Raw genomic sequence first — 17,806 nt, 5'->3', positions numbered from 1 at the left:
AAAGTTACCAATGTCTTAGTTCAATAGGCACAAACAACTGGTAAGTCTTGTCTGTATTTCCAAACATTGATTGACATCCATTATTTTGGCTAGTCTTTTTCGTTACAACAAACGTTTGTGTTTGAGCATGTTTTCAAACAGACTAACTAGCAGCATTAAAACATTACTTTTTCAAGCAATTTCCATATAAAGTACTAAAACTAACAGTGGTCCCCATTTAGTCAATCAAACGAATCATACAATTTCCATCTATAGTTTGGTCCTTAAAACAACCACTGCTAGCGGCGATAAATCCCAAGCTTAATGAAAAAAGCTTAAGAATGATTAAACTTTTTAACCTTTTGTAGCCAAAACCGTAATACCTTTTTTCAGCATCGAACACATACCTATAAAGCACTATTTTTCTCTAATTTAAAATGTATTTAAATGTATTACCCAAGTATGATCTGTGCCACCAGAAAGGCATTTCAAGCAGCTTTTTGAAAACAATATCCTTATTTCTCACTTCGTAGGACAATAGCCATTGAATTCTTGAGTAGCAAACATGGCGCTCGACTCTACAGGAAGACTGGAAAGAAAGATGGCGTTGGCCGCGCTGTCGGTTGTGTAATAACAAGTTTGAGAGACTACAGAATATACGTCGTAAGTTTGAATAATTTCGAATAAAAATCGACGTTGCGGTATTTTCTTTTGTTAATTCACCCGAAGGCACAGCGTTACGGATATTTGAATTTAAAGTTATGTTGAAAGATTTACATAGGAGTGTCATCGGAAAATCCTTTGTTTTCCGTTCCGGTTGGCCTCTTGGAGTTTTCTGTGTCAAGTTTAGTAGGGGACAAAGAACGATCAGGTACTTTGATTTCTTTTTCTTCATCATTTTCGGCTTCGCCCTGCTCATTGACTTTGGTTTTTTCTTCGACTTTCACGTACATGTAATTAGCAGCCAAGTAGAAAAACAGAAGCATGTCCAGGGCCATCAATCCAGCAAACAAAAAGAACTCCATCGACTAGTGAGAACCGAAAATTAGTTGCGTCATAGCCATTTAACACTGTTCTGTAATAAGCAAGGTTAAGTGCCCCACCTGTCTAGGGATGCCCTTGGCTTCCGCGACAATGATAACAATGAGGTTACCAAATGCAATTGTCAAAAGCCAAGTAGCTTGCATGACCGACTGCATACTAGCTGGAGCCTGTACGTGATAGCAACTTTTTTTTTAGATATATTTTAAAAATTTAAATTGTTTTTAGTATGCCTGAGTAAAAGAAAATTGTAATCCCGTGACAGAGAACATGACTTCAGCTACTGTCATGACGAAATATTGTGGCACCAGCCACAACATGTGGACAGAACTCGGTGGCGTCACTTGAATCGGTAAAAGTAACTGCTTGATTAAAAGGGAAATTAGTATTTGTATATGAATGTTTTTAAATAATTAAAAAAATTATACATTATTGTTGAGATCCATGAGTTGGGGATTAAAGTGAGATTGCTGTGCAAGAATTGTGTAAGAACCACCTTGGAGAACAGTGACTTTTCCAATCGGATTTTCCGTTACCTCTCCATTTCGAAGAGCCATAAACACGTCGTACCTTTATGTTTATTGTTAATATAATTAGAAATTTAGGAAGGGATCATGTCACTCACGTTCCAGCATCGATTTCTCGAACATCAGTCTGGATGAATGGCGATGAAGAGGCAACAAGTTTGCTAGTGAAACTAACAATCTGCTCTCCTGCTTTAAGGGTTATATTGCCTTGATTAGAAACTTGATCATCCTGCCGGAAAATAAACCTGATTTGTTTTCACACCAAAGCAAAATCTGATGAGAAAATAATTAGGAAATGGATCGTTATCAAGTACTTACCCGACCCGCGGTTGGCCCGTACTGGATTTATCCAGTGGCTCCTCGTTTTCCATTCGCATCACATCAAGTTTACCACGATGTCCAGTAACGATAACAGAAAATGCCTATAATTTTTTCATGAGATCTGTTATTTAAAAAGTCGATAGTTCTATCCTTATTCGATTGACATTCACCTTCGTGCTGGCACCTTTGATCGCACCAGTCCATGTTGGATTAGTAAAGTTCATCTGTTGACATGCAGGACTGCTGATTAGTTGTACTGTGATATCGATCGATTGATAATTCAGGTTTCTTTCGAACGAATAGCTCGTTGCGTTAATTTCAATCCATTTCAGTTGGTTGTCATTGATATAACTGATGTTCAGTGAGCATGGAAGAGTGTTGATGAAATTAAACTGCGTCATTCCAGCGTCGGGAATGCTAGGATAGGTAGGCTAGAGGCACAATTTGTAAGTTAGTTTTTCTTGTTTTGAATGTTTGAATTCTCTCACCTCAAGATATAGTTCGACAATGCCCGAAACGACAAAGGCGAATCCAGCAAGCAAACCGCCTGTTCCGATTCGTTGAAGTGGGGTAAGTAATCCACATTTTTTGAAACACGGGTAAATCACACTCTCAAAAACAGGTACTAACGCCAGAATTAGTAAAGGATTGACAATCTGCAACTGATCTGGTTTAATAGTAGTTACTCCTAACGTCCCATCCATTCGAGTGGCTTGGAACGTCCACCTGGAGCCCTTCGAATGAATGGCGCAAAAACACAATAATTCGGTTTACCCAATAGATTTAAAGATTTTAAATGAAAATTACCTGTTGATCAAATAAAGCCCAGAATACCGGAATAGGCACGTACAGGAGCAAGACCCTTAGAACCTGTTTAATGTCTTGGATGAGTTGCCTATCGAATTTGTCACCCGCAAAATCCAGCCAATGTTCGTGTTTTTCTTCTCTGTTTTCAATTTTCCGTACGACGGCATGCTGTAACATCAAACGATTCAAATTATTAACTAGACACTTAATTTGCCATGAAAGGAAGCTGAATTTTAGTTGCAATTATAGAAATAGAACGGAAAGAAGCATGAAAGTCATAAGTACCGCCATGCACTTGACGACCTCAACCATAACGTTACCGGAAGTTTCTCTCATTTTATAACACCCTCTGCCACCGAAAAAGACAACTGGATAGATAAAAAAAAATTAAAAGAGGATAATGCAAAGCCAGAAAAGAAAAAAAAATGTCGGCATAAACCGAGGAGGCCAGTAGGATATTTTCCCAACATTTGAAGAATTTTGAAATCTCTACATCACACTAGTGAACTAGAAGGGTGTGCCTCAACTTATAGCGTTAGATCCCTACATGGAAGTAGAAGCATTTTTCCCGAAATGGATACAAAGTCCCATAACTTACAGCTACGCATTTTGCAACATCAACCATGACATTGCCTTCGGCTGGACGCATCTTGTAATTCCATTTTCCGGAGAAGAAAATAGCTAATCAAACAATTCAAGAACATGTTTACGCATACCGGTATTGGAATGGTATAACGGCCGAATTACTGCATCCATGGTAAAACCCAAAACTAGCTACGTCATACCAACAGCGATGATCATCAGAAGAGCTGGAACGCCGAAGGCTAGTGGAAAGCAGGAATTGGACCCAAAGCACTGGACATCTTCGCGAAGGATGGGCGTGACGAATGTGGAAATCAGCGATCCAGCATTGATAGCGACATAGAAGACGGAAAAGAACTGTTCCAGTTGCTTATCCTGTTGCGGTCGAATAAATTGGTCACCACCAAATGCTGACACACAAGGCTTGATTCCACCTGTGCCCAGGGCAATGATGAACAGTCCCAAAAGTGAAAACTCTCTGCGAAAAACAGGAATTATCTCAGGTATTCAGATAAAAATGCGTAAACTGACACTCACTTTTGCGGCAACGTGTTTGGTATAGAAGCCACACTGAGCAAAACGTTACCACAAGCGTAAAGGCACGAAAGGTATAGAATGGTCCTGGAAACAAAAAAAAATATGAATCTTTTTACTACAAGAAAAAAATTCTGAAATGCAAATCGTACTTGAATTTGCCGAGGTACGTATCAGCAAGGATAGCGCCAAAAATGGGAGTGACGAAGCACAACATGGTAAAGAGGTGGTACCATACTGTCGACTCGTTTTCATTAAATAAGAGGACATCTCGTAAATAGAGCGTGAGAACGGCTAAACAACAAAAGATAAAAGAATGTCAATTGATTGTTGAAATTTTTGGTAACGGAAATTCAAGTACTTTTCATGCCATAGTAGCTGAACCTTTCGCAAAACTCGTTTACGACGATGAAGAAAACTGCTACCGGATACTTGTGTTTCTATAACAATAGTAAAAAAAAATCTAAATCAAGAATTGCATTGTAATCATGTTAATAACGGCAAAGTAAATTGGAAACGTGTCGAATTATGATAAAAAAAACAACAGAAAAGAGCCCTGAGGAATGGAAAACAACAAAAATATTTAAAATATAGTGGAGTCTGTAACGCAACAACGCCACCAGCAATGTTGATCAACAGTATAAGCTCGACTATGAGCGGTCTACGTGAACACGCGTAATAATTTTTTTAACTGGCCGCTGGCATAGCCGGAGATACAATGCGTCTGCCGGGCTCTGGAATTCAACAAGCCGAGCATCATGTAATGTCGCGTCAGTGGCATTCCGTAATCAAATGCCAAGTTCATTGAGCATGACAGGTCAATTGTTAAACGAAGCAAATTAAAAACATTCGTGTTTTAAACGTTTACCTGTGCGTGAGCAATTTCCGCGTCGTTGCTGGAACTCATGTTTACAATGTGTGACGCTTAGCGTCAATCACGATACACGAGTAAAAAAACAAATCTGGTGACTTGACACGCAGACGCCTACACTGACACTGCGTTGATTGTAGTTTTCTGTTTAACCAACACGAATATGAACTAGGAAACCTTGAAAATGGGTCGTGTCGGTCAAATGGGAGTCTTCTGACTGAACGTTGAGTTCTACCTGTGGTTGGGGTCTAGTCATCTAGCATACGGAATTCAGATAGACTATACTGTAGCGGAAACGAAGCCCTGGGGGCAAGCTCCCATGGAGGTAAACACAGCGCACAGGTACAAACGACAGGTGCAGAGTTAAAAAGAAGGTTTTCGGATGGTCAACAACAGCTACGTATTTGGCTTGCGAATAACGAGAAAGTGCTTCTTCAAAATACATTTCACCTTTTTCCTCATAGTTTTAACCTTTGCCACACTCTTGTGTAAATTCGTCCGCAGTGGATTTTCCCATTACCTTTTCAGGGCTTCCCTTTACAATGATGGTTGGTCAATATCCTACTTATCGTTATACACTCCCAGATGAATTTCACAGTCTATTTTTAATTTGAAAAGGGAAAAGTGTGATTCTCCGGTTCGTTAAACGTGCCTCGAATGCTCATAGCGTGTATCACCTGACTCTAGTACTACCTACACGTGGAATTTTTATCGTTACCTTTGCATCGTTTTTCCCTTCGGTGTTGTTCTTGCAGCTTCCAATTAATGCAAGAGCTGTGAAAAAAAAGAAAACTTTTACGAGCTGGTAATGGACAGTGCATCTGGGAACAGACATTCATTGAACAATAACAACCTGAAATAATAGATTTTCAAATACGGGAACAGGAAATGATCAACTTACTTTCCGAATTACTCGATGATAAGTCCATTCCATATGGGAAATGTCGAGATAATAAATCTGCTGCGTTGCTTTTACGTGAGAAAAATAAAAACAAGAAATGGATATAGCACTTGCTCTGAATTTCACCGTATTTGGCCTGAAGGTACACTGTGACTGTTGAATAATTGATAAGAGCTTTTCAGTGGCGACGACCATGGAGAATATCACATATCGATTTTCTAATACCCCGCAGTCAATTTAACTGCGCTGTTGCAAAGAGAACTGTTTGCTTGTTATAACAAGGTTATCGTTGTGAGGAAACGGAAAAAAAGCAATCGAAATGCCAGCTGTTTCGACAAGTGTGCAACGAGCCAGACACGTGTTGCTGGAATCAATTTACACGTATTACTGACGAATAGCAGACGATGTTGTCAAACATGCCTTTATCAACATGCCGCTCTAATGGGAAAATCTGTAACTGTAAAGCTGAACTGCTGGAGGTATCAACGAAATGATTGTTACAAATGGTTAGCTAGCATCCGCCGGATGTACAACGATCTATTTACGACAGTTGGAAACAGTGTTGATAAACTTTGGCTGTATTTATGTATCGCATGTACGACTGTAGGAGCAATTCACTCGCTTTTACGAAGATTTTTGGAAACAAACTGTTTTCACATTCCAAAATAAATGCACTTCATATTTATTTAAATGTTTAACTATCCACCAGAAATCTAAAAAATAATGTCATTGTTTACTTAATAATAATTATATAAAATACCACAGTGACGTTTATATCGCAGTCTCGGAAGCAAATGCTTGATTATCTGTTCCTTCAATGGGTGTAGCTGTGGGCAACTTTGCTTTGTCCTCGTTTTCATCTTCGACGTAGTCATAGCGTAATGCTAGGATCACGAACAAAATAATATCCAATGCAATTAGTCCGGCAAACAGGAAAAACTCCATGGACTTGGAAAAATCGAAACGTTAGATGTCGCAATGTAAAATTGCAACATGACATTAGATACCTGTCTAGGAATTAACTTGGCTTTAGCTACCACCGTAACAATTAGATTTCCGAAGGCTACATTCAAAAGCCACGCAGCTTGCATCACCGACTGCATCCGTTCTGGAGCCTGCAAAATAATAACATGCATTACAACCATTAATGTGGTGGTTCTACTGTTTAGTTAAAATACCTGAGTGAAAGAAAATTGTAGTCCGGTAACGGAGAACATGACCTCGCCAGCAGTTATAATAAAATACTGGGGAAACAGCCACATCATATGTACCGAGCTATACGGAGTCACTTCAATTTGCATTACCAGCTGCGATATTTACATGAAAGTATTACTCTTGTGCATAACAATAGGTGCTATCTTGGATCTTACGCCGTCCTCGTTTTGAGCAGATAAAGGGTCCAGTGACCGTTGAACGATAATGGTATAACAACCGCCTTGTAAAACAGTTATAGTTCCAGCAGGATCATCCGTATTTATCCTACCGTCCTTCCTCGGGATGAACACCTCATACCTAAAGCAAATTTGAATTATTATGCAACTACTGTACGTCTGGGGTAGGAAAAACATTTTGTACTTACGTGCCTACAACTACCTCTAAAACATCTGTGCTTACAACACGACCAAGCGTCGAAGAGTTGTTCGAAGCGAGGAATGGGAAATGGATAATCCTATCTTTCGATTTCAGCGTAATATTCCCCTGATCGACTAGGTCATCGTGCAGATTAAAAATAAACCTAGAAAGTCGCAAAAAAAACATGAATATGCTTAAACATTTAGGGAAAAATGGGAATGTACCCAACGCGAGGTTGTCCGGAATTTGCCTTATCCAAAGGTTCTTCCGTGTTCATGCGAGCGACTTCCAATGTGCCATTCCGGCCAGTAATAATGACGGAGAATGCCTTTGTCGTGAAACGAAACAAAAAAATTAGATGGAATTCGGTAATAGTCCAATAAAAATCGTACTTTAGTTCCAACACCATCGATAGTACCAATCCATTCAGGCGCTGAGAAGTTTACATTGGCACAAGTAGAAGAAAGTAAATGGGCTTTCACTTGAATAGGTCCATCACTGAGATCTCGTTCAAAAGTAAAACTCTTGGCATTTATTTCGAACCACTTCTCCGGACCGTTGGCGTGAACGTACGAAATGTCCACTGGACATGGTAAAGTATTCACAAAATTCAACTGAGTTAATCCCGCAGCTGGAATACGAGGATACGTTTTCTGTGCGATCAATCGTCATGAAAGAATCTGTTAGAAACATTGTATAGGACACTATATACCTCAAGGTTGAGTTCGACAATTCCCGAAATCACAAAGGAAATGCCGATGAGCATTCCACCTGTGCCAATTCTCTGGAGTGGAGTCAACAATCCACATTTTTTAAAACAGGGATAAATCAAGCTGTTGAAAAGGGGAGTAATGGCTATAATCAACAATGGATTCACAATTCCAATTTGATCCGGTTTGATGGACATGAAACCCAAACTTCCGTCCATTCTGGTTGCTTGAAACAACCACCGCGAACCCTATAAGCCAAATGGTCGGTATAGGAACAAAAACATTTAACACGTTAATTTAAATGTACCTGTTGATCGTACAAAGCCCAAAAGATTGGAATGGGCAGATAAAGCACTAAAACATGAAGAACTTGCTTGATGTCTTTAATCAATTGCTTATCGAATTTATCTGAAGCAAAATCTAGCCAATGGTCATGGGCTTCCTCTTCGCTTTTCAACTTCCGTCCAATTGCATGCTGTAAGTAGAAAAATTTATTTTTTACAAAAAGATTAAGTAAAGCAAAATTCATAGAGCTGATTATTACGGCAACACATTTTGAAACATCGACCATAATGTTTCCTTCAGTGGGCCGCATCTTATAGTTCCATTTGCCGAAAACGAAAACAGCTATAGCCAAACCAGAAAAACAAAAACCATCGACCAACAATACAACATTTAAAAAATTATAGAAGTGGACATTACGTACGAATAAATTTTAATACCAATTGCGATGATCATCAGGATAGCCGGAACGCCAAAGGCCAACGGAAAGCACGAATTCTGGCCAAAGCACTGGACATCCTCACGAAGAATTGGTGTTAGTAAAGTCGAAAGGAGTGATCCAGCATTAATCGAAATATAAAAGTACGAAAAGAATTGCTCGAGTTGTCTGTCTTGCTGGGGACGGACAAACTGTTCGCCACCAAAGGCCGACACGCATGGCTTGATACCGCCCGTGCCCACACCGATGATGAACAATCCCAAAAGGGAAAATTCTCTAATTGAAGAAAAGAAGATGTACACTTCCGTTAGAACAGTTCTAACTAAAGGCTTTATTTATATGCTTATACTTTTGCGGCAGCGTATTTGGTATGGAGGCCACGCTTAATATGATGTTACCGCAGGCGTAGAGGACTGTTTCAAACGTTTACAATTCTTTTAATTGATTCAGCACCTTAAATAGACACCCAGAAGGCATGTATACATACTTGAAAGGTAAAGAATTGTCCTAGATTTAGAATGGAAAAAAGGTATTTCACATCAGTATATGGCGTGTTAGTCTTTCAAACTTGTCTGAGTCTTTTTACTTGAATTTTCCGAGGTAAGTGTCCGCCAAAATTGCTCCGAAAACGGGAGTGAAGTAACACAGCATTGAAAACAGATGGTAGTAGACGGTGGATTCGCTTTCATCATAAAGCAATATATTCCGGAAGTAAAGTCCGAGCACAGCTGGAAGAGAACGTAATAGTAAACGTATTAGGTAAACCTCATAGTCATATTATACAGACTTTTTTCACTGACTTTTCATGCCATAGTAGCTAAAACGTTCACAAAACTCATTGACGATGATGAAAAATACGGCTTTGGGATATTTGAGCTTCTGGGAGATTGATATTAATAATTAATAAACAGCTTGCTATTAATAATCTTATTGATGAGATATAATGAACAAATTGCTTACCTTGAGTTGATCTTCGGGATCCCTTGAAACCATTTTTCTTGTTGGTCAACGGTAATCAACCGTTCTGCTGGCCCACTCAACTACGACTCGCAACATAGTTTTTAGGTTTTTCAGCTTCGCTGCAAAAAAGTAGCACCGGCCGGAGGGCGCACTCTGGAGAGAGTGTCTTGGTGTCAATGTAGGTCAAGTTAGATGCCATCCTGTTTTGCCAACGGATAACGTAGTGAGAAGTATTCAATCATGCTAATTTTCAATTGAATCTGAAATAAACACCTCCATTATAAAATTAATAACATACCGTTTTTCTTTCGACATTAAACGTTGCCGTAGAATGATTGCGTGCGTTTCGATATGTTTTCTCGTCCTACGACTAGGTATGTGGGCATAGGGGAAGCTGGATCAGAGTAAATTTCTTAGAGAAAAAAGCACAACTTATTTACCTGGCAAAAAAATAAATAAATAAATAAAAAACATTTATATGATCGACATTGCATAGAAGTACAACCGGCCTGACAGGTAATAATTCGTGATGCTTTCACAATCCAAAAGCTGGTTCAAGGACTTCTGATGCTGTTCAAGCAAGTTTGCTGAATAGATTATCAACAGTTATACTTTACCGTGGTTGAGGTGAAAAGCTTGTATAGTCTTTGTAGAGTCTTGCGAAACTGTTGTCCAGCAAACATTCTTTTAATGGAAAATTAGTAAATCCAAGTAACCTACAGAAACCTGAAAACAAAATAATTGTGGTCAAGATGGTCTTTTTGGAGGTTTCCAAGAGCAAAAAAAGTTATTAGTAAAAACCACAGTAGTTGTCAAAACAGGCCTGTTTTTGTAGCCAACGGTGGTCGTCAATTACAATGGATTCGATTGCACGAAAGTTATTATCGTCCGTTTAATGACCAATACTGTGATTAGGATATGCAAGGAACAATGAGTACATTAGTCATGCCTTTTCTAGGACAAAAACAATCACGTTGTTTTCCTACAAGTGATAAGGCTTCTTTCGAGAATCACGTTTATCCACGTCTGGTTTAGCAAGATGAAGGATCAACAATGGAATGTTGTTTCGATTTTGTCAGACATACAAAAGTTTTTAAATAGTTGTTTTGTTGTGTATGAATGCTTTTGAAATCTGGTTTCGAATATCTTAGAAAACACTATCAAATTTTTGTCAGGTCTTACCACCAGTTTTCACAGTTCGACGGTCGTAACTCCCGTACAGGTGTCACCTCAGGATTTGAAAATACTTTCGAGAAAAGAATTACCTTAAATTTTCAAAGAACCTTCTCCGTAATACCACAATCCATATTCTGCTACGTCAATCATCATACCAGAAAAAAATTATATAACAATAAGAATAATAATAATAATTTAAAAAATAGTTGGTTGATTTAAAAAGGATACAGCGGGTGGGCATTGCCTAACATGAAGCTTTACCTTTTCCTTGGATCGACCAAAATACAAAATACTGCCACCACCACCTTCTTCAACATGCAACATTTTGACTGCACACTAGCACACCTTTCGTGTCGGCATTTGATGCAGAGCGGATAAAATGTGAAACAATTTCAAATGGGGTTACGCAACAGGAAGGTGAAAACGAGACTAATTTACGTCCTCCATTATGCCTTGGGTCATACCCCACCTTTAACCTCAGTCAAAAGATAACCAATGAGCAAATAGCAAGTATAAAAGTTAGGCCATGTGCTCGAAAGTGACAGTTCGAGCAGTTCCACAAGACGCAAAGGGTCCAAAATATTATATCATTGGCTGTTCTAAAAAAAGTAAAGGAAAACCTGCAAACTATTGATGCAAAGACGTGTGCCTCCATGTTTTTTTTATAATTTCAACCTACATTTTAATTTAATTGGCGGTTCGCTCTTCCCCAAAAATACGAAGTACGTACTTAAGGTAAGATATGAAGATATCGTCTCAAGTTTTCCTTTTTCGTTGCTTTGTCAGATTGTCATGCAACGTGTTCTATCTGTTTCGTCTGTTTCATGCACGTGTAGATGTCTAATAGGGTGCCCCTAAAAGAAATACCAGATACACTGAGGCGATCACATCGACTTAATGGCGTCTTAAAACTAAATACTTCCACTAGCTCCACCTCAACACAATCAAAGGTACATGCAGCACCAATAGTTTATAACAAATTTTATGTTTGCTTTTTGTAATATATCTTGTCACAATTCAGGCTTCCATAACTCAGAAAAATGTCAAGGTCATTAGCAGTAAAAAGCCTTGTCAACGTCGACGTAAAGTGACCACAAGTGCAAGTTCGTCTAACTCGGCTACATGCAAAAAGCCAAACAACGTCAGACGAACAAAATCAGACTGTGTTGTGATCGATATCGACGATCCAGTTCCAAGTTCCGGATTAGTTCCAAATCTAGTTGGTATTAAGCCAGAGGATTTATGGCTATGCCAACCTTCAGTTGCTCATGTACCTCATTTTGATTTTATAATTTATTTGATTTGAATTCATAATTTATTTACCTTTAGGATATGTATTTGTACGCCAAGAGCCTAGAGAATCGACATTGCTTCTCGCCAAATTATCTATCAGTTTGTGGCTCTCGAGTTACCAACGAAATGCGAGCTACATTAGTTAACTGGATAGTCGAGATTCATGTAAGATCTCGTTGTCACTACGCGTCAATCGTCTGCAAATCTAAGATATTTGACATTACAGGGTCATCTGAAGCTAGAGCCAGAGACATTGCATACAGCTGTTCGGCTATTGGACGCAACCTTGCAACATTTCAAAGTTGGCGTGAATCGGTTACAGCTATGTGGCTTGGCAGTTTTCTGGCTTGCTACAAAACTTGAGTCAAGAGCTCTTAACGTCAGTCCTCTGCTGCTGTATTCTTTACTTTTTCTTATAGTTACCTTCTGGATATTTGAATTTCAGGCCCAGGATTTGTTATATCTGATGTGTTATAAAGGAGATGTTTCGATTCTCGTTCGAATGGAGCAGACCGTATTAAAGATGCTTAACTTTCAGCTTCAGGTGGCCGATCCTATCTTCTTTCTTAACCGATTGATGCTCTATGACGAGAACGGTCAAAGCGAAGAGGTAAATTCGTTGAAACATGATATCCTGTCACTCATTGTCACTGTGTGTATCGGTTATAATCTGTATAGTTTTACAACACCTGTACATACTGCATGGATGCTATCCTGCATGACATCACGACGGTGGAAACCCCGGCCTCCGAGTTGGCTAATGCTGCCCTCCTAGCTGGGCGAATGATTGATGGGCACATGGGATGGCCATATCCGATTGGGTATGCTACAGGACACTTGCCATCACCTAAGAAGCTTGAACCCTTGGCGAAGAAAATGATTCGAGCCATACTTGAGGTATTTTTGTTTGATAAAATCGTACGGGCCTTTTGTAAATGTTAATATTTGACTTAAATTGGCTTTAGGCCAGCGAAGGAAAGTCGACCTATTCTGGGGCTTACAAGAAGTATGCGAACCGCAAGCAATTTTACGGTCTAAGTGAAAGTGAGAAGTTCAGTTCTGTTAATTTAAACAAACTGATTGGAATGCTTCCGAATTCTAGTTGTTAATTTAGCTAGAGTATCTAGCAGTAGTACTTGTATTTTGATTCCCCCACAAGAGAGTCTATCGATTTTATTTATTCACTCTAGGCTGTTATTCATTTTTCTTCAAATTACCACAATACACGTTTTATTGTCTCACAGAAAGATGTCTCATCGGATGTCTCCATTTTTTTTATGTTTCCCGCCAAATAACCCCTAGCGGCAGTTAGTTACAGCTGCAACAATAAAAGCATGGCTGCTTAGCTAAGATGTTAGCTAGTGTAATAATAATTGCAATCCTACTTTAGATTTTTAAAATAAGCTAGTGGTTGTGGGGACAAAAAAAAAACCATAGACGTAAAGAAAATTATGAGCGATTCAGCTGGTATGAACGAGCATGATTTATTTGAAGGGTGCGAGTCAAAATCATCTTCTCAAGAAAGTGGCCTTTGTAGTACGGTAAGAGCATTACAATCCCTAATTATGAAACCATTTTCGAAAATAAAATAATTATTTGTTTGTCTAGATGATCGCTATTGATGAAAGCATGGGAAGTCTAGAGGAAATATCTGATAATCTTCATCAACATCTAAACACACATCTTGATCATACATCTGTGTTGCAGTACGAACTTGATACAGTTCGTGCTCAACTAGCTGAGAAGAATAGACTTGTATGAGTATTACACTCATAATTAAATGTCAGGAATCATATTGACACTTGAAACTGTTCTTGACAGATATCAACTCAACAAGTAACTATCAAACAGCTTCAAGATGCTTTAAAGGCAAACCAAAAGGAATTAGAAGATCTAAAGAGAACTTCAGAGGTGGAGGTATATGCAGGCATGTTTCGTCCCATTACGCATGAACATATTGCTGGGTTATGAATATCTCATTTTGAGATAGGTTGGGATACATTTTTTCTCTACATAACAAGTTGTCAGGAAGACATTTATAGAAGAACCTGTTTTCTCAAGCTTTTTGAATCTCAAATTGAAAAAAAAGGGAAAAATTGCTTGCTAGCATGAATAATATTTGAAGACATTTCTAAATGTACGTTGCTAGATCGTGAAGGGTGATTTTGAAATAACATTTCATCCACAGTATAACGTAATGAATAATGTAAGGATTTCTATATGCGGCTAAATCGACCACCCAATGTAGTTTTAATATTACAAATGTCTTTTCATTTGGATGTTGGAATGCATTGATGGGGAATTTCGTATCGTTATGCCTGCATCAACTTTTTATTCATTAACTCATTTATTGAAATGCTAATGGTGTTTGATGTGGCTAGTATATGGCCTAGCCTAGCTAGCTGTTGGATGGCGCATGCGAAAACAGATATATGTGCTTGTTCCTTTGAGGTATGGTTTAAATAAAGAAGAATTCGTTTGGCAAAATCTAAAGCTATTGCTACTTGTACTCTCAGATAACCTGCAAAAACGAAACGATTGACATACTGCAAACGGATTTAATTGATTGTCAGCAACAATATGCCAATTGCATTCAACAGGTAGTCTTTTGATCGCATTTTGAAACAATAAGTATTATGACTTAGAATTTTCTACTAATTGTTTTGTTTTATTCCACGTGTACAGATCATGAATCAAAATCGCGTTCTTTCGGAAATACGAGACGATGATGCAGTCCTCGTTGAGAAAATTGCTCAGCTGGAAAAGAAGTTGCGTAAAAATGGAAAAACTACGGCAACTCAAACCGATATTCCTCAGAGTTGTGGCGACAAAAATGACAGACAAACTCATTGCTCTTTTAAAAGTTCTCCACCGCCATTTAGTCCCCCACCGCCTTTTCACCATCACTGTCGCAGTGTAAATACCCAACCTTCTTTGGGGTAGGTTTCGTTCTGTGACGAGCGAAATATTCTTTTTATTAATAGCGATATTGATGTTATATGTGATCCTTTCACAGTGATGCCATAGATGGCCGAGCTGACAGCTGCTCGCCACACTTTACTCACCATAAATCTGCCCAAAGCAAGTCACAATCGGCCCAGCAAGGATGGTACGTCGAATCTAAACCTGATAGCCAGCAATTCCCTTGGTCTCAGGTAACTTATTCCGAAATTTACCCTAAAGCTTATGGATTTCCCGAACCCTGTGACACATCAGTTTCAGGACCTTCTTTCTGAAGTCCGTCAAATACAAAAGCCTCTACAATCGACGGATGAACGATCTGGCCGTGACACAGCTACGGTACATCCAAGGAACGGTAATGTTATTCGGGCAGACGATCTGACAGGCTTTTGGAACACTATCGCCGAAGAGCGACAGCAAAGACTCCAGTTAGATCATTCTCTTAGACAAATGGAACTGGATGTCCTAGAAGTAAAAACACAAGTACAAAGCTGTAAAGCTCGCTTCCAAAATTACCAACCCTCAGCCCCCCCACATTGGAACTGCTGTCCTCCAAAATTCTGCTGTTCACCGACGCATGAAATGGTTAAGCATTGTTCTTGCGTGGACGAAATTCCTGTTCCTCATCCTAAACTCCGATCCTCGACCTCCCTGTTTACACTTGTTTGATCTACACACATTCTTTACTGTTTCTTCCTCTCCGCCTGTTCGTCCGTGTGCCAAATCTCTATCTATTAAAAATTGTGTGCTCTTATTAATATTTTAATTAGATTATAGCTGGTTATTTGCGTCCTCGTACTCCAAGTACCAATTATAGCAGATAAATTGTGCAGCTTGGATGCCGTCATAATATATGCGATAAAACTGGTCATGAAGAAAACGAGCATGATGGATTTTGTCGTCGAATACCGAATAAAGCGTCGATTTTAGTTCCATTTTGAGCAGCCAATCAGCATGCTATTGTCATCCCTTATCTCTACGTGGCTTACTTCTTGAATCGAGACGAATGACTGCGCAATCGAATCAGTGAAACTTTAAACGACAGTTAGCAGTACCTGTGAATTGTACATGGACGCTCTGAGAGCCGTGGTCGTCGCTCTGTCACTACTAGGAGTGGCGATAATCTACTCGGATATTGTTGAAGATGAGGCTGCATTACCAACTCAGGAGTCAGGTAGAACTTTAAACCAATAAGAAATTTCCATTGCGATCGAGGTAAGTATACTCTTTCGCAATTTAATCTGTTTGTTAACTAATCCAAAAGAGTCTACCCCATCCGTGGATATTAACGTGGAGGCTATACTATCTGGAGAGCTGCTAACAGGAGAATCAGGTTCCTTTGAGTCGCCAAACTATCCTACAGCTAACCACAAATTGGACTATGTTTGGCTTATCAAAGTGGAACCCACCAAGGCTGTCAGATTAGTTCTAATTGATTTCGACACTGAAACTGGATTTGATTACATCATTGTAAGTTCTTATTCACTTCCTGATCAAAAATTTCATCAGAAAATAACTAACTGTTTCGAAATAGGTCCATGATGGTGACAGTACGGAACATCCAGTGCTTTTGGTCCATAGCGGAAATTCTGTACCGCGTCCTATTCGATCTACTAACAATAAAATGCTTGTTCGCTTTGTCACGAATAACAAGGGCACTAGCAGAGGATTTCATGCCAACTACTTTGCTGTAAAATTTACTTTCGCTTAGATATCTACCATAATAATTATTTTTTTTATTACGTCTTATCATAGGTTTCATCATGTTTCAATGCCATTCAATCCTCATCAGGCCTTATCGCATCTCCTAGTTTCCCATTCAGTTACGACAGCAATATGCGTTGCGAATGGCTCATCACCGTGGGTAACTCAGAGAGAATTCTATTCGAATTCTTGGATGTAAATACCGAAAAAGACTATGATGTCATACAGGTAGGTCACATTAAATCTAAAATGGTGTGGTACAATAACTTCAAAACTAATTTTGAGGGAAATTGGGTGTCCCCAATGGATCGTGTCAGATGTTTACTTTGTTTCTGAATAGTGGATATTAATTTGTATGGATAGATTTACGATGGGGATAATGATGGAGCTCCACTCCTCCAAAGAATCAGTGGGGATCATCGGACTGACGTTCTCTTCCAAGTGTCTACTTCCAACGTCGTATTGGTTAGCTTCACTACCGATGGAAGTATTTCTGAAAACGGATTTGCCGCAAAGTTTACAGCTGGAAATCATGCTGGTAAAGTATCTATTTCCTGTTACAAGCAGAATGTTTTTCCCGTACTAATTATTCTTTGACAATAGATCTGATGCAGTATTTTATGGAGGAGTATCCTGATTTTTTTGAAGATTCGGAGGTAAACGCAGAAACAGAGGAAGAAAAGAGTGCCGGACAAGAAATTAAAACCATGATAGCCGACGCCATGATGATGTTTTATGAGGAAGGACTTAAATCCAGCAACATCACTAACAAAGAGTAACTCCTTGTCATCAGCAATCTTTGTGAAGCACAATATCTTGCATTTGGATTGACGAAACAATTATTTAAACTAATTTGAATCAAATGATCGATAGTAACCATTGTGAATTTCCAACAAAGTCGTTAGCTATGCTGGTGCTGTTTCCCTTGTAAAGAATTATATGGTCAACTAAGGTAACCCCATTGACAGGTAATTCAAGGAAGACCATACATTTTTTAAATAAGATTTGCATGTACAATACGATTTCGTGATATTGAACGAATTGACGGAGAGCTTCACTATCACTTCGTCACGAATGTCACTGCGTAGTTTACATAAATTTTGTTTTAATTATTATATTTTGATTTTGATTTTTTGAGGCAAATTT

General features: G+C 38.9%; 5 protein-coding genes across 9 annotated transcripts; 3 read left to right on the top strand and 2 right to left on the bottom strand.

Annotated features, from left to right (window-relative positions):
• Nucleotides 1–38: 38 nt before the first annotated feature.
• On the bottom strand, nt 39–5,741 carry LOC130701289 (solute carrier family 15 member 1-like). Of its 4 annotated transcripts, XR_009421934.1 has the most exons (17): nt 5,564–5,738; nt 5,381–5,436; nt 4,153–4,231; nt 3,944–4,085; nt 3,795–3,878; nt 3,461–3,735; nt 3,274–3,356; nt 2,676–2,843; nt 2,357–2,602; nt 2,039–2,299; nt 1,866–1,969; nt 1,646–1,792; nt 1,449–1,590; nt 1,254–1,382; nt 1,083–1,190; nt 363–1,007; nt 39–299 (listed from the first exon to the last, which is right to left on the bottom strand). XR_009421934.1 is itself a non-coding variant. In XM_059497247.1 (16 exons), exons 1-16 carry the CDS (start codon nt 5,589–5,591, stop codon nt 753–755), a joined length of 2,307 nt encoding a protein of 768 aa, XP_059353230.1. In that variant the 5' UTR covers nt 5,592–5,741; the 3' UTR covers nt 39–752. The 4 variants fall into 4 exon arrangements, 3 of the variants coding, with proteins under 3 accessions (XP_059353230.1, XP_059353231.1, XP_057379236.1); XM_059497247.1 differs by lacking the exon at nt 3,274–3,356 and adding an exon at nt 2,961–3,043 and having other exon boundaries at nt 39–1,007; nt 5,564–5,741; XM_059497248.1 differs by having other exon boundaries at nt 39–1,007.
• Nucleotides 5,742–6,123: 382 nt separating this feature from the next.
• LOC130701290 (solute carrier family 15 member 1-like) lies at nt 6,124–9,691 on the bottom strand. Its single transcript, XM_057523254.2, has 16 exons — nt 9,527–9,691; nt 9,367–9,445; nt 9,153–9,294; nt 9,054–9,073; nt 8,916–8,979; nt 8,568–8,842; nt 8,390–8,472; nt 8,153–8,320; nt 7,848–8,093; nt 7,528–7,788; nt 7,360–7,463; nt 7,143–7,298; nt 6,934–7,075; nt 6,742–6,870; nt 6,571–6,678; nt 6,124–6,511 (listed from the first exon to the last, which is right to left on the bottom strand). Exons 1-16 carry the CDS (start codon nt 9,557–9,559, stop codon nt 6,335–6,337), a joined length of 2,187 nt encoding a protein of 728 aa, XP_057379237.1. The 5' UTR covers nt 9,560–9,691; the 3' UTR covers nt 6,124–6,334.
• Nucleotides 9,692–11,252: 1,561 nt separating this feature from the next.
• On the top strand, nt 11,253–13,104 carry LOC130701305 (G2/mitotic-specific cyclin-B2-like). 2 transcript variants are annotated; one of them, XM_057523272.2, is made up of 8 exons: nt 11,253–11,437; nt 11,539–11,652; nt 11,724–11,972; nt 12,032–12,160; nt 12,222–12,374; nt 12,441–12,605; nt 12,674–12,892; nt 12,961–13,104. In XM_057523272.2, exons 1-8 carry the CDS (start codon nt 11,336–11,338, stop codon nt 13,102–13,104), a joined length of 1,275 nt encoding a protein of 424 aa, XP_057379255.1. In that variant the 5' UTR covers nt 11,253–11,335. The 2 variants fall into 2 exon arrangements, with proteins under 2 accessions (XP_057379255.1, XP_057379256.1); XM_057523273.2 differs by having other exon boundaries at nt 11,340–11,428.
• A 232-nt stretch (nt 13,105–13,336) lies between these two features.
• LOC130701310 (uncharacterized) lies at nt 13,337–15,714 on the top strand. The gene is made up of 7 exons (XM_057523281.2): nt 13,337–13,536; nt 13,604–13,750; nt 13,817–13,912; nt 14,512–14,595; nt 14,681–14,934; nt 15,012–15,150; nt 15,212–15,714. Exons 1-7 carry the CDS (start codon nt 13,447–13,449, stop codon nt 15,623–15,625), a joined length of 1,224 nt encoding a protein of 407 aa, XP_057379264.1. The 5' UTR covers nt 13,337–13,446; the 3' UTR covers nt 15,626–15,714.
• Nucleotides 15,715–15,848: 134 nt separating this feature from the next.
• On the top strand, nt 15,849–17,775 carry LOC130701318 (dorsal-ventral patterning tolloid-like protein 1). The gene is made up of 6 exons (XM_057523292.2): nt 15,849–16,130; nt 16,221–16,426; nt 16,491–16,646; nt 16,712–16,888; nt 17,024–17,198; nt 17,264–17,775. Exons 1-6 carry the CDS (start codon nt 16,025–16,027, stop codon nt 17,437–17,439), a joined length of 996 nt encoding a protein of 331 aa, XP_057379275.1. The 5' UTR covers nt 15,849–16,024; the 3' UTR covers nt 17,440–17,775.
• The last annotated feature ends 31 nt before the right edge of the window (nt 17,776–17,806 follow it).

The sequence above is a fragment of the Daphnia carinata genome, chromosome 10 (genome assembly GCF_022539665.2).
Source record: "Daphnia carinata strain CSIRO-1 chromosome 10, CSIRO_AGI_Dcar_HiC_V3, whole genome shotgun sequence".
Taxonomy (NCBI): domain Eukaryota; kingdom Metazoa; phylum Arthropoda; class Branchiopoda; order Diplostraca; family Daphniidae; genus Daphnia; species Daphnia carinata.
Note: the sequence above shows the minus strand (reverse complement) of the source record. Positions and strands in the feature narration are given on the sequence as shown.

Excerpts from the sequence above, each read along its gene's own strand:
- LOC130701310 (XM_057523281.2), top strand. The coding sequence starts at position 13,447 with ATGAGCGATTCAGCTGGTATGAACGAGCATGATTTATTTGAAGGGTGC. Across the intron at positions 13,751-13,816 it reads TAGCTGAGAAGAATAGACTT|ATATCAACTCAACAAGTAAC; the intron begins GTATGAGTATTA and ends TGTTCTTGACAG. Across the intron at positions 14,935-15,011 it reads AATACCCAACCTTCTTTGGG|TGATGCCATAGATGGCCGAG; the intron begins GTAGGTTTCGTT and ends ATCCTTTCACAG.
- LOC130701290 (XM_057523254.2), bottom strand. The coding sequence starts at position 9,559 with ATGGTTTCAAGGGATCCCGAAGATCAACTCAAG. Across the intron at positions 8,843-8,915 it reads CCAAATACGCTGCCGCAAAA|AGAATTTTCCCTTTTGGGAT; the intron begins GTATAAGCATAT and ends TTCTTCAATTAG. Across the intron at positions 8,094-8,152 it reads GGGCTTTGTACGATCAACAG|GGTTCGCGGTGGTTGTTTCA; the intron begins GTACATTTAAAT and ends TTTGGCTTATAG.
- LOC130701318 (XM_057523292.2), top strand. The coding sequence starts at position 16,025 with ATGGACGCTCTGAGAGCCGTGGTCGTCGCTCTGTCACTACTAGGAGTG. Across the intron at positions 16,131-16,220 it reads ATTACCAACTCAGGAGTCAG|AGTCTACCCCATCCGTGGAT; the intron begins GTAGAACTTTAA and ends CTAATCCAAAAG. Across the intron at positions 16,889-17,023 it reads AAGACTATGATGTCATACAG|ATTTACGATGGGGATAATGA; the intron begins GTAGGTCACATT and ends TTGTATGGATAG.
- LOC130701289 (XM_059497247.1), bottom strand. The coding sequence starts at position 5,591 with ATGGACTTATCATCGAGTAATTCGGAAA. Across the intron at positions 2,300-2,356 it reads TTGTCGAACTATATCTTGAG|CCTACCTATCCTAGCATTCC; the intron begins GTGAGAGAATTC and ends TTGTGCCTCTAG. Across the intron at positions 1,793-1,865 it reads ACGGGCCAACCGCGGGTCGG|GTTTATTTTCCGGCAGGATG; the intron begins GTAAGTACTTGA and ends AAAACAAATCAG.
- LOC130701305 (XM_057523272.2), top strand. The coding sequence starts at position 11,336 with ATGCAAAGACGTGTGCCTCCATGTTTTTTTTATAATTTCAACCTACAT. Across the intron at positions 11,653-11,723 it reads CCACCTCAACACAATCAAAG|GCTTCCATAACTCAGAAAAA; the intron begins GTACATGCAGCA and ends GTCACAATTCAG. Across the intron at positions 11,973-12,031 it reads GCCAACCTTCAGTTGCTCAT|GATATGTATTTGTACGCCAA; the intron begins GTACCTCATTTT and ends ATTTACCTTTAG.